This window comes from Ursus arctos, unplaced genomic scaffold (genome assembly GCF_023065955.2).
Source record: "Ursus arctos isolate Adak ecotype North America unplaced genomic scaffold, UrsArc2.0 scaffold_20, whole genome shotgun sequence".
Taxonomy (NCBI): Eukaryota; Metazoa; Chordata; class Mammalia; order Carnivora; family Ursidae; genus Ursus; species Ursus arctos.
Genome location: NW_026622875.1, coordinates 22,347,617 through 22,366,822, shown reverse-complemented (window position 1 = coordinate 22,366,822; position 19,206 = coordinate 22,347,617). Strand labels below are relative to the sequence as shown.

Here is a 19,206-nt window from a genome sequence, read left to right as displayed (position 1 = left end):
TATAGGACGGGTAAGAGTTCAGCAGACAATCTTAACAGAGGCGTACCCACGACTCCCTGTCACTGGGAGGTACGGGGACTGGGATGAGAGCAGAAGAGGCTGGGAGGAGGAGTTGTGACCAGTTGTGACCATAAGACGCCAGACTGCCTTGTGAAGGAGCTTGGATTCGCGTCAAGACTTACATCCTCCTTGGAGCCACGCTTTGTCTCGGAAGAACACAGAAGAAAACCTTGCAGTCGGACGCGGTGCTGTGAAATTGACAGCCCACGACGCAGCCCTTATTCGGCATATTCCTAACTTTCTGAAGTCCACTTACATGCATATTATAAGCCCGCTGGGTGAGCTTCTAATTGCCTCTGGGCCTGCAATTGTGGGGAGCTTTTGAGGTGCTTCTGAGGTTGGCAAGGAAACGAGTTCCCATTTGTGAAATTTCCAATTGGGGTTTCACAATGGGGAGAGAAAATAATTTGATAGCAGCTGCCTGTCGGATGCTCTGGGGAACGGGCTTCAGCGCCATGGCTGGGCAGTGCTCCGCAGCCCCAATTAGCCTGCTGTGTCCTGTGAGTGAATTTGAAAGGCAGAGTAATCAGTGGAACTTCATTTTCATTGGTATTTTTTCCAGTAATTAAGAGAAAACAGAGACTTCATTTACACTTAAGAAATGTTGCCAGTACAGCCTCCAGCATGTATCTTAATTGTAGAGAAGGGCTTTTGCAGCGAGGATGGCCCTCGCATCACGGAAGAGTCCTCTTCTCCTCCGTGGCCAATGCACACTGCCTTGCCTTCACCTCTGTGCTCGGAGTCAGCGTTCTCAGGATGTGACCAGACCCTTTCAGGGCTGAGCTCAGTCTGCGCCAACTCAGAAACGGCTGCTTTTAGGCAAATTCAAGGTTCCTTGTCTCTCTCTGGGTCTTGCCATAGGAGAAGATCATTTAAAAGACTAATTAATTTGCTCTTTTCCTTAGATTTCCTACTCACCCATGTCTAACAACAAAAATTCAAGTTCTGCTGATCTATTATAAAAGTTGCTGTACTCACACCTGCTTCGCCCCTGGACCTCTAAACTGGGCCCATCCACACAGAGACTGGAACCCGGCTGTCCCTGGGAGCAAGTCAGGAAGGCTGCTGACTGTGTCACACCAGGGCCTTAGGGAGCTGCCGGGTTTCAGGGAGATGCCCCAGCAAATGGAATTCCGGGCCGCCTGTCCCCCAACACCACAACCAGAGCATCTCTATTGTGGGTCCTTTCAAGGAAGTGGCTAACCAGGTTTCAGAAACACAACTCTCGGCATGCTGTCAAGAAGCCACCACCTTGCTCCCTCCCCGATCCTCATCTACGCTTTGTGGATCTCATCACAGGCTTCCCTACTTGTCACCCATCCCCAGCAACTACCTCATGCCTACTTCTGCCAGGGTCTCTCCTCCAGGGCTCCAGACCTTGGCCTTCCTAGAACATCCAGCTCTGCCTGCTCCTGACTCTGACACTATCCTGCTCTCAGAGGAGGAGACCTTCTACCCTAGCTCCTGGTCTTGCTGAGTCCTACCCCTTCCTTAACAAATAAAGCCACAGGAGGTAGAGAAAGGGATGGTTCTAAAAATTAGAACTTCTTGTTAAGGAACTCTCACTGTGGTTTTGGGAGGAGCCGAGTCAAAGAACAGGAATGGTCAAAGTGGGATAAAAAGGCAGAAGTAACCCTGAACGTTGCAATAATCAATAGTATGTCATCTTCCGACAGAGGGGAACTGGAGCCACATGTGGTCCTGAGATCTGGTGCACATTTCCAGGTCGTCCTGTCACCAGACACTCAAATTAGTGCAGGGACTTGGAGTACATGCCTTCACTTAATAAGTTGGTCTAATTTAGTACAAGTTCTCTTAATAAAGTCTGGGTTGAAATTATTCTACATCCCTAGGGTCTCTTTTGCCCGAGGAAAGAGGCATGTGTTAACATAGTCTGCCTTCGATTCCGATGGGCATTTCCCAGGGAGGCTTTCGGGAAGCTCTGATTCCACAAGGAGGCCACCGTCAAGGTTGGGAAACTGCGTCAATTATCCCCATACCATCACGTTGGAGAGTCACAAGGCTCGTTACTTTATTGAAAGCTCTCAAAAGCCCACCAATCAAGCAATCTGTTTGATATTACTTAACCCATGTGTCTCAATCTTGCTTCACTGTGGAACTCACTCTGTGGGCCAGTGTTCTTGGAGCACTCTTGGGGAGATATCTTGTTGGAGTTACCGGTGCAGGTCTCCATCCCTGCTAGGCTATGAGTTTACGGAAGGCAAGGACTATCCGCTCTCCCAGATTCGGCTCTCCTTGCCTCCCCCCCGACTCCAGTAGGTCAGTAGAGAAGGTCAATAGCTAACGTTTGTTGAATTACATCCCATTTTTGAAGCTGTTTTGACAAAGGTGTGTGGTTTGTGGTGTGACACACGGGGATGACTAACAAGGTGTCTCTTAGTTTTAACTGTATCAAAAAATCAAGAAAAGATTGTTCTAGGCCCTGGAGTTAATTTGACATGAGGGCATATTTAAAGAAGACATGGATGAAGTCTGCTTTAAAATTCATATCTGGAAACACAGTATCACTGAGTCGTAATTCTAACTTTGTGTCTTATTCTGATAAGATGATATTAATTAGAAAATTCGACAAGGATCTTGGAGCAAAAACAGTATTGTTTTTGCTTGTCTGAGAGATACACCAGAGGGGAGGGGGAAAAAAGACCCCTGAAGGGAAAGATAGAGAAAATTCACGTCATGTCATCTCATGTTTGAGTCCCTTGGTTCGTGCTGCGCCTACGACTAGCTGCCATTTTTTCATTCCTACACTGCGCAGCGCTAAATGCATGCCTTCCCCTTTCACAACCCTGTTGCCTGGATAGGAACGGGATCCCCACTTTGCAGATGAGAAAACAGAGAGGAGAGAAGTGCCTTGCTAAGGGCCACACAGAGCCTGGATTTGCACCCAGGTCTCTGCCACCAAAACCCTCACCTTTAATTGCACTGCTACACCACCTCAGCTTCTAGAGACAATGTATGGCCAGATGACATTACGTATCCAAGTACGGAAGACCAGAGGATTCTGGAATCTGGAGTCGAATCACTTGAGTAAACTCCTGGGGCATTTTTCCCACAAATTGGACAAGTCAAGCTGAGGCCTAAAGGTAACTACAGGCCCATCATGGTACAGTGTAGGGAGGGTTGAGTTTGGAGCTAGAAGAAGAGAATTCCAGACCCTCCCTGCTGCTCTGGGTCTTTGAAAAGTGTCTTGCTTCTGTAGTTCTCAGATCTTCATCTGGAGAATGAAGGGGATCTCTTGGATGATATATGAGGACCCTTCCACCTCCATGAATTCAGGTCCCCAACCCCACAGAGATGGTTTTGGGGGTCATCTATAGTCATACAGTTTGCGGCTTGAAACATGCCATATATGAAACATCTGCTGGAAAGGCTGGAGAGGCGGCTACATAGACACGGAAAGGGTTGGGAAAGCCTGCTGAGAACGGTCATGGTCAGCTGCAGCCGCAGATCGTTGTCTCCACAAGTCACCTGCAGCCTCCAGCTGCAGCCCCGGGGCTGTGCGGACGGTTTTGAAGCTACAGCTTCTGGGGGTCTCTGACACGCTTTGCTTAGTCTGCGTTCCATGGGTGTCTCCATCACCGAAATGAGGAAATGCGGGAAAGCAAGATTTCAGACCGTCTCACCATTTGCATTGCTCAAAATTGATACCCAGCCATCCATGAAATTGTGTTCATTGAGGGGCGTCCCCGTCAACAAGCCGTGCGTAGAGCAGCATTCGACTCAAGCAAGGGGAAACGCAGCACCCACTCGGCTCCGTGTGTTCCTCAGCTGAAGCAGCTGCAGGAAGGACAGCGGGAAGGGAAGGAGCGGCAGCGTCCTGCACACACCTCGTGGAGGGAGGAGACGACACCTTCACGCCGCACGGATCTTCTACTTCCACTTAGAGGGAAGTGGTTCAAAAGTTCTTGAGGTGGGTGGGCCCCAGCTCTCAGGTGAAGGAAAGCTGAGGGGGAATTCGTTCCCAGGGCAAAGTCTGGCTCAGAATAATTGCTGCTGAAGCCCTTCCGTGTCCACAGAACCCAGTGTAATCGGACATTCTCCACCAGTGTTGTGTCAGCCCAGCCAGTCCCCCCCTTCCCAAAGCAGCCCAATTATTACATCATCCGGGGGATCCTCTTTGAACCCTCCCGACCACATCTACTGCGTGGCGTGCGGGTCAAAGCCTGGCAAGCAACCCAGACCTGAGTCTGAATCCGGGCTTCACTAATTCCTGCCTGCGTAGCCATGGGCCAGTTATCGGACTCTGAAAACATCATCTGGAAAAGGAGTTAGAAGTTTAGCATGTAGGAATCTGAATTCGCAAAGAAAAATTATTTTTTCCACACCCATCTTAGTTTCATTTCGGACCCCTCTTCCATCTGAACGGGGAGATTTAAACTTGGCAAGTTGGAAATTGTTCCATCTCCTTGGGTCCAGCTGATTTCAGGGGTATTTATGTGGGCTAGGGTGTCGGGGGGGGCCTCCAGGCATCGTCCTGTGCGGGTGTCACCTCTTTGGTCCTGTCACTAATGGTCTTTGGGGCTGGCAGCTCTCTCAGTATTTCCTTGTCTTACTTAGTGGCACAAAAATACCTTCTGTGCTTCTCATGCTCTCTCCGTAAGACCATCTGCCGTCCATCTGCCTGTCTGTCCAGCTGCGACAGGCCAGCATCCCCTCCAGCATCGCGCTCCCCAGCCAAGGCTCAGCCCGGGCGGCCGGCTTCAGGTGCCTCGCTCTGCATCCCTGTGCCTCACCCCTCCCCCGCCTCCCAGCCAGCCCCCCTCTTAGTCGAGGGTGACATTTTCTTGTCTGCGGGAAGCCAGATTTTCTTCTTCTACTTTTCCCCAAATATGGATCCATACCCAGATCTTCCTCACCCTCCTAGGATTTAGACTTCTGGAAACAAAACTGGGGAAGAAACTCAGCTTTAAGGCCCATCTGCTCTTCTTGTCACAACCCTCCCTGTGGCAATGAGCACAAGCCAGATATGTGTCTAAGAGAGGGTAAGATGGGAGAAAGCCTCAGGAAAAATCACAAGAATAGAGGCTAAGGTCTCAAACATACTATCTTGCAACTTAAGTATTAAATAAAATAGCACATGAGAGAACTTGCCATGTTTTAAAGGGCCTCATAGATAATGGCCATTATTTTTCCCCTCTGACCTGTTGGACACGGCACCCGTATCATTTGTTGGAAATCAATCATGCCCTGCCTTAGAACATGTATTGTACTGGCAATTTACTCTTATATTTTTATTTTCCCAGTGTCTATACTTTATTCTCCCAACTAAATATAAGTTCCTAGACAGCGTGGTCTACATCTTAAAATTAACTGAATCTAACAGAAGGCTAGGCTTTCAGCAAACACTTTCAAATGTGTGCAGATCTAGCCTCAGGAACCCAAAATCACAATCGCAAACATGGAGAGAAAGTTCTTTGTGTAAGAAATCGGGTTATTTTTTTTTTCTTAAAATAATACGCGAGCATGTTTATGTCTACATGTTAACAGAGGAGCCATGTGGTTTATGAAGACACCCCAGATATTAAAAAGAAACAGATTTTCAATGTATCTATTATTTTTTAAATCCTGCATCACAGCCACCCCTGAGTGCAAATATACTTCAAATTCTATGCCGGCTTCCTGTTGCAAAGTGCTAATTGAATCAATTTCCTGGAGCCACATCACTAATAAATAGAGTCCATCACAGATCCGGGATTCTTGAATCACAAATACAGAACATGAATGTTTTGCTGAGAGAAGATGGTGTGTACGAAAATGTCTTAGCATCCAAGAGAGTCATGAAGTTTGGTCTTTAGACATGGAGCTGCGAGGAGCCCGTGAGGGGGCTCTCTGTCGGCCTCGCCCCGGCCGGGGCCGGCCAGCACTCCAGGATGCCCCAGCTGGCCCCGCGCGTGGCTGAACGTACGCACACCCAAGTGGCCCGCACTGCACCACTTCCTACTCGTGTGGCCTCGGGCTGCTTGCTTCTCTCTCAGCCCAAGTTCGCTCAGCTGTAACTACAGAATAAGTACCTCCCTCCCAAGAGCTTGTGAAGGTTCAGTAAGATGATGTCTGAGGAGGACTTGGCACCGTGTTGGAGACGTAGTGCATACCCAGTGCTGCGTCTGCTGCTCTGAGGGGACAGGGGCTGGACAAAGCAGGGAAGAGGTGACCATCTAAATGCCCTGGAGAGTGGCAGCTCCGCCATGCGTACCCACGTTCACACCCTTCTTTCCGTAGGTCAACAGAAGTGCCCCTTTGCTAGGGCAGAGCCATGCTAATGGCATTGAGGCGTACTTTACCCATGGGGGCTTTGAGGACCCAGATCAGAAGGCCGGAGATGGGCTCCCCCACACTCTCGAGTCATTGCCACGTCAGGGCGTTCCTCCAAGGCAGATCTGTTTCGAGTTCCCTGCGGACTGAGTACTTCAATAGAACCTTCTCCTTTCATTTCCAAAGTGAAGATGTTTTTGGTGGCAGGAGCAACAGTGTGAGTCAAAATGGCTTAAACTGTAAAGGTGTGATGGGCTCCCACGGCTGAGGATGCGCTGTGGTAGAGCTGCGAGGAGGTCTCCCCGGGCCTCTGCTAGGACCATCCTAGCTCTGCCCTCTGTCGTGCGTCACCTTTGTTGGCCTTGGTCTGCCTAGAAGATGGCTGCAGCAGCTCTAAGCCTTCCTTCTTCACATGATCATCTCCAGGGAAGAGAGCAAGAGTAGGTTCCAGAAACTTTCTGAAGAAAATGGAAGCCCTTTTCCCAAAGGCTTCCAGTTAATTTCTCCTCTCATCTCATTGGCCTAAATTTGGTCTCATGGTTACTCCTGGGCCAGCCTCGTGGCTTAGTGAATGCGGGCGCTGACTGGCTTCCCCTGCAGTCGACACCTGACTCAGTCACGGGAGCGAGGGGAACAGGAAAACCTGTTGAGCTGTGACTAAATAGAATCAATCCCTGTAATTCAAGTCAAGGCCCGCAAACCTCTGGGCTGCCGCTACGGACGGGCAGAGGCGAGATGGGTGTCGGAGAGACTCCACGACGTCCACTACTCCGCTGGCACTAACGCACCACCTCTCAGTTCGGGAAACAGTTACGAGAGGTCTGCCGTGTGCCGGGCAGGGCGCAGCGTGCTGGGACCACACAGCGGCCCTGTGCTGTTGAAAGGAATAAATGAGCCAACTTATGCAAAGTGCCTGGTGCAGCCCTCGGCTCAGTATCATCTTCATTAAAATGAATAATGCATGAGTGCTCCCTGCCATCCAGGAGAGAGACTTAAACAAATACAGTCTAGCAGTGTGGGACAGGTAGCGAGAGTAAGCCGGCGGGTGGCATAAAGATCACACGGGAGCGAGCAGAAGACCCGACCTAAGGAGCTTACAGCCAGCGATTCCGAACCTTGACTTCGCATTTCACGCACCGGAGGAGCTGCGGAAACTCCCCACACCAATTAAGTCACAATCTCTCGGGGTGGGACCCAGCCCCGGAATCAGTTTGACTTTTTAAAGATTCCCCGGACGATTAAAACGCGCAGCCAAGGTCGAGAGCCACAGTAAGAGGCTGCTGAGGACATACAACCCACGCAGGTAAACCGTCCGCCACGCTGGGTCTGAGGGTGTGTGCGAATGAGGCCCATGCTCGAGGCTCAGGGCCAGGAGGACACGGTGGGCCGGGGCTCCGGACAGGGCAGCGCGTGGTAGACAGGGGGCTCGTGAAAGGTCTGTGTGCGCAAGCAGGGAACAGAGGCCGCCGCGGCCTTGAAGGACCATGGGATTCGCCTAATCCAAGCGGCTTGGAGGTGGTATCTCAGCGTGAAAAAGAACAGGTGTGAGCACAGGTGTGCGTGCCGACATAGAGGGTGTATCGGTGTGGCCTCAATCACGGAGGAAAAACCACACTGCGATTTCCACAGATGAATATAGAGAATTATTAACTACAGTAGAGATTTGGAACAACACAGGATCGGCTACGGAGCAGTACAGAGAACTCTCAAGAATACAGGAATGCAGTTATGAGGAGCAGCCAGGACCCCAGGGCTGAGGTAGAGTGACCGGGGAGAGCCTTCCGCCCCATGCAGCTGAGCACCAGGCTCTGCGGGCACAGAGTGGCTTGTGGAGGGCAGAGAAGCCACTGCGGTGTCACTCGAGTAGAAATGGCCGGAACTTTGCCCTCTGGGGTGGTGTCTCACTGGAACACGCTTCACCTGGGATGCATGGCAGGAGCTGGGTCCTGGGGAGGCTGCAGGACCCTCTGAGAGGGACAGGGGAATGAGGAGCCAAAACCCACAATTGTCCCCCACAAGCCAGCAGAGGCTCGGGGTTTACAAACCTTCCCAGGGAGTTAACAAAGCTGGAGTTCAGCCCACATCCACCTTTCTCCCATGTCCCGCTACCTCTCTGAGCAGACGGAAGTGCAAGATCGAGGCTAGTCTGCCCATGTAGGCTGCCCGGACACGGAAGGGGCCTGTGCTCAGCGACGGCGGTGGGGAAGGCCTCCTGGAAGAGGTGAGGATTCAAATGGACCTGCGGGGAGCTCTTACTCTAGAGACCTTGAGAAAACCAGGGAGAAAATGGGAAGAGGGGCCTTGACATGAGCAGCTGCGAACGGTTTCCTGTGCTGAAGGGCAGGCCTGAGCTCAGACAGGACTCAGCTCAGCCCGTAGAGAGAACAGTGGAAAACAAGAAGGCAAAGAGAAGAAAGTCAGAGGTAGAATGGAATCAAGGAAGTCCGTATATGCCAAAGAACTTGAATTTAAGCGGGTACGAAATCAGTTCATTGCAAGAGAGCCAGCGCCCGTGGAGTAGGGCTCCAGGATTCCTCGACTGCCTGCCAACCTCTCTGTGGAATGTAGGGAAGCAAACGCCAGCTTTGGAGTCAGACCGGGAGTGGAGGACCAGCGCCAGCGTTCAGCTGTGCATCCTGGGACAAGTCTCTCAACCTTTCTGAGCCTCAGGGCTCTTCAGGCGTGAGTACGAAGCAAGGATCCCTTCTTCGCAGGCTTGCTCAGATGAAGTCCCTAGCAGACAGCGGGCTCACAGCAGGCCCTCCGTCAGTGACAGCTTCCTTCTCCCTCCCATCTCTACTCTCCAGGGTCCTTTCTGTCTTCACGCCTCTGAAGGCAGCTGTTGGCAATTCAGGAATCGCAGGATTTCTAAGTCAGGCGCAGCTGGGGAGCGCCAAGGTCTTGGCGGCAGATAATGCCCTCTTGCTGAGAGTCTGGCCGCTGAGCTTACGGCCTGCAGGAAAAGCTCGGGTTGAGGGGACACAGCCCTTGGTCCCCCGGGCTCTAGACCGTGCTGGGAAGTGGTGCTTCAGACCCAGTCTCCACAGGGCAAATGACCGCGCTGCTTTCACTTTCAGGAGGAGAAGTCGCCAAACCGCGGTTTGCTCAGTTCTTCCACGGCAGCCTGGCCAGTCTCACTATCCGCCCCGGCAAAATGGAGAGTCAGAAGGTGATCGCCTGCCTGCAGGCCTGCAAGGAAGGACTGGACATTAGTTCCCTGGAAAGCCTCGGCCAAGGAATAAAGGTAAGGAAGGAGTTGCTTAGGGGGCAGAGGCTGCCCCGCGGCTGCGCACTCGGGAAATGGGGTCTCTGTCGAGTTGCGCAGAGATGGTGCCGCGGCAAAGGTGCTGGCCCGGTGGGGAGGTTCGTGACCGTGACTTCCCTGGGGGACCTCCGCTGTGTCCCGAAATTCCTAGATGGAGCCCTTGCGTATCATCAGCTCACCGCACAGGAGCAGGCGGGTTCGCTATCTACCAGAGGGGAATGGCTCTGTTTCAGCCGTTCCTGCCTTGGTTGGTGGCTTTATTGTTTGTTTGCCAAAGGAACAGAAGCAGCATGCGGGAATATATTTCGAAAATATTTAAAAATAGAATGAAAAGTTTGGCCACGTTAAATATAAATTAGGAAGGAAGGTCAGCCCGGGTGGGCTGGAATTAGAAAGCAGATACGGAGGTCGATGGGTCTCAGGTTGTGAAATTGAAGCACAGATTGGGCTTCGAGCAATCTCTGGCGAAGGGAATGTGAGCAGATTCAGGCAAAATAAAAACACATGATCCGAAAGACTCAAAGCTGCGTTCTGAGAAAAGTGCTCCCGAGGGGCAGGACACACACAGCTCAATGTCCTGGGCGAGTGCCCTGCCCACCTCCTCGCCCCACGGGCAGGGAGAGTTCCAGCCTCACCTGGATCGTAGGAGCTCCTACCAGCAGGGAGCCTCTGGGAACCTGAGCCAAGAGCTGGGTTGTAGGCCCTGCTCAATCCTAATGGACCCCAGTGAGAGCAGGCAGACCACCCTCTGCCTCCTGGAGCACAGGACAGCCCCACGAGCCAACCCCCTTCCCCAGCTATGGAGGTTTCCTTTATGGGCCATTTCCCAAGGATGGTGGGACCAGAGCAGAGGTTGCCCCCCACACCCTCATCTTCTACCAGCCTCCTGCCCTGGGCCTACCTTTCCTGGACAGGGAGTCCCCCCTCCCACAGACAACACCTTTCTTTTCACTGCCAGTGGGGCTGGTGAGGCTCTGACATGGGGAGCCATGGAGGGGCTGGTGACCTGAGCATGTCATGCTTTTCTTTAAGCTGCGGTCACTTCAGCAAACATGACATGGACACCCATGTACTGGTTCTGGGCTGGATGGCGGCGGGGGGGGGTTACACAAAGCTGAACATGCCCAGCTTTTTGTCTTCAGGGAAGTCGGTGGCACAAGCTGGCGTTTGTAATGCCATGTGGTAAGCTGCAATGAGACTGAGCACCGAGGCTCCCCCAAGTGCCAGACTGGGCTCTAAATGCTTTGTGGGTGTTAAATCCTTCAAGCCCAGAACAAGCCTCTGGCAAAGTTACCACAAATATCCCTGTTTTGCACATGAGGAATTGAGGACATTAAGAGAAAGGAAACTTGTCTAAGATCCCAGAATTGGTAATGAACAGAGCCAGAATTTGAACCCCAGATGGTGCTGCTCCAGAGTTCCAGAACCTGGGGAGCAGCAATGAGGGAAGGCTTCTTGGAGGAGGTGAGGTCTAAGCAGAATGTTTCAGGATGGAGAGGAATCAACCAGGAGAAAGGCAGGGGTAGGGAGCTGGGTAGTCATTCTAGGCAGATCTGAGAGCATGAATGATGGTAGAGGGCTGGGAAGCCCCACCGTGTGCACCAGAACTTCGAGAAGGCCAATGTTACAGTGCCCAAATTGCAGGAGGAAAGGTAGAAAATGCGGTCGGAGAGTTATGCACGGGCTACATCATGGGGCCCTGAAAACTATGTTCAGGCATTGACATGTTTTCTTGTCGGCAACAGGGAGCCACTGAAGAACTCCAGGCAAAGGGCCACGATCTGGGCAGGAGCATAGTTTAGGATGCTCCCTTTGGAGACTGGGTCGGAGGGGGAAGGTGGGAGGAGTGCACAGACAGGGCAGGGCAAGAATGGCTTTCCAGAACATTAAATACACACACGCAGGTGCACTCAGTGGTTAATCCCCTGTCATTGAAGGAAAGCTGCAAGACTGCCTCATATTGGAAAGGATGACTTTCCCCCGGTCTACTTCATGGCACATTTCATATAGGCACCCTCACATGTAGAACCTGGGGTCTGATCCTTGACCGGCTGTTTGAGTTGTTTCCTTGGCATTTTTGTCAGCCCAGTGGTGCAGAAATCTGTCCTCCAACCCTCTCCTGTCTGTCTGATTCCGGGTTTGTGCCCTGCCCCTCAGTGGATCTGCTCTGCAGCGTCCCATGAGACCCGTTTCAGGATTCAAGCACGACAGGACAAATAAAGCAAAGATACTGGGCTGCAAAGCCACATAGTCTCAGAATGAGAAATTAAGAGGCATGCCATCTCTGCAGAGCAGCCAGGGCCTGTGAAAAGAGGGGATTGTGAACTGAGTGACTCACAAAGCCACAGGGGGTGCCACGGCTCTTCCGACTTTTCCGGATGCCACTTGTTGATAACCAGTCAGCGCAGAGGATCCTTCTCCATCCTTAGGGCACAGCTGGCAAGAACTAGAGCACTGCGGGGGCGGTTAATGATAAGACACACAATTCATGGTGTCTCTACTGGGGGCATTCTAAGTTCATTATCTCTACTCCTCACAACAGATTCGATGTTATGGCCCCATTTCAGAAATAAGGAGACTGGGGCTCAGGGACTTGCCCAAAATAAGTCTGTGCTCTTTCCTCCACACCAGCAACTTAGATTAGAAGGCATTCTTGAAATGATTCAAACTTCCTTCTTTCTTGCCCTTCCTCCATTTATTCCTCATTTCATTTCTGAATAATGACTGTTTGTCTCTTTCCTGGTTCCTGGCCTCCTCCCTCCTCCCTGGCGAGTCAAAGGAAAGCGAGGGCCTCCTGTAATTAACACAACTTCCCGTCTGTTCGCAGGGCCCAGCACAGCCTCTTCTTTTCACTTGCTTTCCCCTGGATCATGCCTATTTCTGAATATTTGTCCCACGTGTCTGGAGTCCTTGAACGGTTGGGGTGGTTACTGTCTCATACCCCTACAAGACACTGTGACACTGTGGAATAGCCCCATTCCCGAAGAATCCCCTGTTCTGATTTTCAGAGTGCCGTGCCTACCAGTTAGTCACGTCCACAGTGTGGAGGAGTGGGAAAGTGTAAGACCTTTGGGACAAGGCATTCCTAGGTTCAAACCATAGAACAAATACTAGCTGGGTGAACTTGGGCAAAGTAATTTAATTCTTTAAGCCCCAGTTCCCTCATGTATAAAGTATTTCGTGTTGTGGGAATTGGATTTGATGTATATTATATCTATATATATATTTAGATATGTATTAGATATATATTAGATATATAGAGATATAGAAAAGATATATAGATCAATGAGATGATAGATACAGATAGAGATACATAGATACTGATCTCTCTTAGCAAACCTAATAAATAGGTTCTCAACAGATCGCAGTCCCTTCTCCAGCGGGCTGGCCTTGCATTTGGCATTGCCGCTGTGCCAGCTTCTTTCAAAAGCTAAACCTGGGCAGCAGTTATGGCAGAGGAGCCTTGAATGTGGCAAGTCTTCATCTGGCCCAACCCAGAGGGGCTGGCAGGTGTCCAAGAGAAGGGTAAGGTACCTGGAGTGCCACAGCCAGCTTTCCCTTGAGGAACAGGCCTGGGCTTTGGAAAAGGATTTCACTGATGTCCCAGCCTGCTAGGTACCTGGCAACACTGGCTGACCCTCTGGGAGAACTGACTATTCCCAAAGGCCTTCTGTCTAGCAGCTTCTTAGCGCAAAGAAAGGAATCCCTGTGGCCATAGCACAGCTTTCCAAAAGACAATGAGTGCATCACCCTTTGCTGGGTTCCCAGGAAGCCACCTCCTGTCCCTGTGATAATGCTAATTCCATTCTGTGTTCTACACACTTACGCTGAGTCATGCCACAGGGCTGGGAACACTGCAATTTTAAAAAACGAAACAAAAAAACCTACTTTGGTGGAAGGTCTTATTGATCCTGCACGAACTGTATTGATGGCTAGGCCAGTACGCACCTTCACGCCCTGTGGCAGCCCTCAGGATGCGCGGGCAGCCAGACCAGGGTATTAACTGGAGATGGAAAACCTCGCCTAGCTGTCCTCTCATTAGGTGGCTGCGGTGGGAACGCACCCCCTGCTGATTGCCTCAGTATGCTGCTGATTCAGCCTTCTGGAAGAACGGTCTGATTTAAGTTTATTTAAGTAATCTCTATACCTGGGGCACCTGGGTGGCTCAGTCAGTTAAGCATCTGCCTTTGGCACAGGTCATGACCCCAGGGTCCTGGGATTGAGGCCCGCATGGGGCTCCCTGCTCAGCGGGGAGCCTGTTTCTCCTTCTGCCTCAGCCTGCCATTCCCCTTCCTTGTGTTCTCTCCCCCGCCCCTGTCAAATAAATAAATAAATCTTAAAAAAAAAAAAAAAAAAAAAACCTCTACACCCAACATAGGACTCAAACTCACAAGTCCCAGATCAAGAGTCGCATGCTCTTCCAACTGAGCCAGCCAGGCGGCCCATGGGTTTCCTGTTTAGCCCTTATGTGAACTTTGGATCAGCCTCCCCTGCAGGGCTCATCGTTTTGTCCCCTGTTTCTCATGTGCTAGACCCTGTGGTGACCCTGAGGAGAAGTCAATAGACCCTGCCCTCCAGGCGCTCCCAGTTGCCTGGGGGAGGCAGGCAGACAGACAGCACCGAGACTCTCCTGTAGCAGGGATGGTGCAGGGCGGGGCTGTGGGAAGGTAGGGAGGCAGACTGTGTGGGAACATAAGTGGTATTTTAGAAGAATGAAGGTGAATCTGTTCAAATCCGAAAGGGATGATTTGTGCAACACTCAGCACAGGGCAGCTCTATGGTTGAGCACACGCAGCGAGTGAGTCCTCCACAGCAAGGGAGAAGCCACCTCAGGGGATGACTGTGGCATCACCTGCCCGTATATCCGGGAACTCCCACACCCAACAGAGGGATTGGTGCCTGTGACCGGCCCTCCCAGCCCAGAGAGACCCTGCGCAGGGCATGGGGGCAGAAGGGAAGTGGGTCATAGGGAAAGATCAGCAGTGAAGGCAGCGGTACCTGTGTGGGCAAAGACTCCGTGCAGAAATAATTACAGTGTTAAGAATTGTAATAAAAGCTGTCTGGGACTGAGCACCCTTTAAGCACTAGATTCATTATACACATTATCTCATTTAAGCCCCCAGACAGGTAGATATTAATATCCCCGTTATCTTAAATGAGGAAATAAAGTCCAGAAAGGGGACGTAAATTATCCGAAGTTGTATTCTGTAGGCTGTACTGGAACTGGGGCACTGCAGTCCACGCAGCCCATGATCTTTCAAAGATGCCACATAGCCTTGGGTGAGAATCCTGCCTGGGAAGGGCTCAGTTTTTCCACATGGGCTAAAACACTGCAGTAACAAAAGACTCCAAAATCGCTATGGTTTAATGCTTAAAAGTTTATTATTCTCTTCCATCAAGCCCGGGAGGTGGAGTGGGGTTTCTGCCTAGAACAGCCACCAAAGCGGCGGAAGAAAAAGGCTGCAGCATCCCGCAGGGCCCTTCAGGGCCTCAGCCCGGGAGCCCCGCCTCACTTCCTCCTTCGTCTCATTGGCCAGCAGCAGTCACGTGGCCCACCCACACGGCAGACGGCCGAGGGCAAGCGCAGCCTCCGGATGCTGAGCGTGCCGAGAGCAGGGCTTAGTGAGCGTGGATAATGACTCCCACAGAGCCTTCCCTGGAAAGACCGTGGAGGAAAAAGTCTTTCTGGGGAGTAACCCGGGGATGACACTGAGCAAAATGTGGGCCAAGGGGGAACATTTACTCATTCATCTAATAGGATTACAGGGCACTAGGGCTAGGTTCTGGGATTCAGGGGTAAGTGTTGGAGCCCCTGTCCTCAGTGTGCTCACGGTCACCGTACTATAATCATTGTGCTACCGTTTCATAAGCGCTATAGAAGCCCAGGGGGGCCTAAGTGAGGGAAGCTGGGGTGGCCTCAAGGAGGACGGTAAACAAATAACAGTAGTAGTGAAACAAGTGATAGTCGAAGGAGGCAAAGACTAAGCTCTCGGTTGGCTAGGGACCCATTACCGGGAACTTACGTGGGTCGGTATCATCAGTAGTGCTCATGGGATACCAACCTCCTTTTAGAGTCCAGGCATCGAACAGGGAACTCAAAAAGACAACCAGGTCAGGTCAGGGAAAGTTAATACAGATGGATTTTTCCTTAACCTCATAAGAACATACTCAGTCTCCTTCATGGCAAGAGAAATGTAAATTAAAACTACACTAAGGTAGAATTTATCACCTGTCTGACTGGCAAAAATCCCAAATGACAGCATATTCTGTTGAGGTTTTGAGAAAAGAGGCATCCCCATACCCTGGGAGAGGGAGTGTATATTGATAGAATTCCTGGCAACGGGGAATTGGGCAACATTTGTCAAAATTTAAAGTGCATATACTCTTGGACCTAACAATTTCACATGGGAGGATTTATCCAATAGATATATATTTGCCCACATAAGAATTGTGTACAAGATTATTCACTGTGGCATTATTAGTAAAAGATTGGAAATAATCCAAATGTCCATAAGAAACTGGTTAAATAAATTATAATTTATGTATACAGTAGAATATTATGCAGCTATAAAAAAGAGGAAGCTTATGCTGTACTAATATAGAACAGTCTCCAAGATACGCGTTAAGTAAAAAAAATTAAGGTTCAATAAAGTATGTAAAAAGCTACCATTGGTGGAAGAAAGGAGAAGAAAAGAAATCTATATTCCTAAGAATGCTGAAGTACAACTTTCAGGGTAGGCTAGGTGGCGCTACAGTACCAAGTGACTAAAACATTTCAGCGGCTTACACAACTTCTCTTTATCGTTCACACCCAGTGTCCATTATACACTAGCTTTGGCTATGATCCACATACCAGCCCCACTGTGAGACCCAGGCTGATGGCCCAGGCCCTAAGGGAACCTGGCAGGTTTAATGCAGAGGGAAAGGGACATGGCAAACCGGGAGCTGGCTATGAAATCTTCCACATGAGTGTGAACCAAATAATACTTCTGCCCACACTTCATTGGCTGAGCAAGTCACAGGAGCACTACTGAGTACAACAGGGCAAAAACTGTGTATCTTGCAGGGAAGGGTTCCCTACGTCACATAGTCAAGTCTATGGACTATAGGACAGGCATGTATAAGCCCCCAGTGGGAAGGGAACAACTAATAATGAACAATAACACAATCTGGCACTAAGAAATATAACAGTGACTAGTGGGATGGACACTTTCACTTAGTACACATGTATATTTGAATTATGTGAATATATTATCCAAAAAAATGTTGCCAAGTAGCTACATAAAAATGTATCAAGATCAGGGGAGACTGGCTTGCTCAGTTGAAAGAGCACACAATTCTGGACTCAGTTGGGGCTGGGAGTTCGAGTCCCACATTGAGTATAGAGATTACTTAAAAATAAGTAAAAATATATCCAGATCTCCTTTTCCTATGACATGAACTTTGGACACATCATCTGAATGCTGATAAGCTCCTGACATCTCATGATAATAAACCCTGCTCGGAAGCATGCGAAGATCAGCGAGCGGGCCCCGTACCATGGCAGTTCTCCATGCTCGATGCCAGGAAGATAACTGCCGGGGCTCTGCAGGGAGAAGCGGGAGTCTGTATCTGGTTTATCTGGTTTATCTGGTTTGAGGACTCAAGTGACAGGGTCGGGGAGCATCGTAGCCCCCGGACCTTCACCAAGTGTGGGATGCCGGGGACTCTGAGCGGAATGAACAGATAGTAGAGCTGGGCTGGCTGCAGGAGTGCACACAGCAAGTGAGCAGAACTCCTGGGAAAGCAGAGCAGAGCGCGGGGGAAGCAAGCCCAGGAACGAGATCTAAGAGAGAAGGAGAGCCATTAACTGAAAATGAGCTTTCAGCTTGGAAGCTAAGAAGGCGACATGGATCAGGAAGGGGAGCACAGGGGGAACTGAGGAGCAGTTCAAGGCCGCAGCCCAGACCAGCGAAAGGAGCCGAAGCCCCCACATTTCTAGGCAGCCAGCTGTCCGAGGGCTGAAAGGCTGCTCAGGACCCCACAGCAGCATAGAGCGGGGGCCACCCCGCCACGGGCTAGACTGCAAGAGCCCTATGACAGGGATTCAGAATTCAGTTTCTAACCCCTGGGGATCTCACAGGGAGGCCTGGAAGCCCCCCAGGGGTAGCAGGAATTGTTTGAGGGTTAAAACAGTCGTCTGTGCGCATGGCTGCTGGACTTGCAGGTGCTCCGGAGACACTGGGCCTTCGTGGCCTGTCCATGGAGATGGTGGGCTCCGTTGTTGATCACTGTCCCCCATGACACCCCCTCTCCTCCTCCAGTACCACTTCAACCCCTCGCAGTCCGTGCTGGTGATGGAAGGTGACGACATCGGGAACGTCAATCGCGCCCTCCAGAAGGTGTCCTACATCAACTCCAGGCAGTTCCCGACGGCGGGCGTGCGGCGCCTGAGAGTCTCTTCCAAAGTCCAGTGAGTAGACAGGCGCTGGTCAGCCAGGGGCCCAGCTGAGATGGCGGGATGGCCCCTGGGAAATGTTCCCTGGCAAAACAGAATTCATCTTTCTTCAGCTATTTGCGGTTTCTCTGCTGTCCCTATGTGGACGCCCCGATGGATCTGTGTTTGCTTCTTGTTTTCTTCTTAAGAAAATGTTCTGTCGCTTTGCCACCACAAATCCAGCTCTCTCTATTTAATTCAGAATCTGAGGTAGTACTGCTTCCTGTAAATTCTCAGAAAACTCGGTTTTAAGTGGTCTGATTTAAGGTTACAGTAGCTGGTACATAGTAGGTACTTGACAAATGCTTATTAAATTGGATTAAATCAACCAAGCCAGCTTTGTAGAGCAACTAAATACCACAAGTCTGTGAGAGAGAGAGGGTACCGTTCTTGTCCCCGGGGATCAGAGTTCAGAAAAGGAGATGAGACCATTTATTAGTGAAGCCTGTGGGTAACTCCTTTCTTGGTCTGTCGAGTTATTTCTCAGCCATAGCAACTGCCTGGTAGGGCAGCAAGGATGGGACCCCAGAAAAACTCCTGGGAGGCAGAAGGGGACTCACCTCATCCCTGGAGCCAGGAGAAGAACTCAGAAAGACAGGAGCAAGGCTGGGAAAGACGGGTCTGCTGACTGCCACGTTACTGGGGCCAGCGACAGGTGCCAGGCTAACCCGCACAGGCGGCGATCAGATTCAGTAGTTCTAGCGACAGAGGAGGTGCTGCCCCCTTCACACTAAGGGCCACCCCTGGAGCCTGTGATGGGGGGCAAGCACCTCCAGCTCAGCTCCACACTGCAGCCAAAGAGAGGGGGCAGCGTGCCCTCTGGGATTGGTGCAGCAAAGGCCAGACAAAACCAGGGGCAGGAGCACCACTGCTCCACATCCCGCCCACCCCGAGAAGAGGGAGTGGCTCAGCATGGTGCCCACGCAGACTGCGCTTTGCCCACGCAGACTGCGCTTCCATCAGGAACTTTCCCAAGGGATACAAGTCGATGGCCGCCACCAGCTGGAGTCCACCCAGCATTCCCAGAGCGGCCATCTGGGCCCCGGGGCTCTCGTAGCCTACGTCTTTGGCCTAGATGAGCAGAGAGTGCCAGCGACTCGCATGCCTGATGGAATCTGATGAGGGTGTCAGA

At 51.1% G+C, this 19,206-nt stretch overlaps 1 protein-coding gene across 1 annotated transcript in view; it reads left to right on the top strand.

The window, feature by feature from the left end:
• The window catches only part of CLSTN2 (calsyntenin 2), a 600,605-nt gene that overhangs the window by 554,087 nt on the left and 27,312 nt on the right, over positions 1–19,206 (top strand). Inside the window, exons 10-11 of the mRNA XM_026497144.4 lie at positions 9,411–9,577; positions 17,902–18,050. Of these exons, the coding sequence (XP_026352929.2) occupies positions 9,411–9,577; positions 17,902–18,050 (316 nt within the window). The remainder of the gene's footprint in view (positions 1–9,410; positions 9,578–17,901; positions 18,051–19,206) is intronic.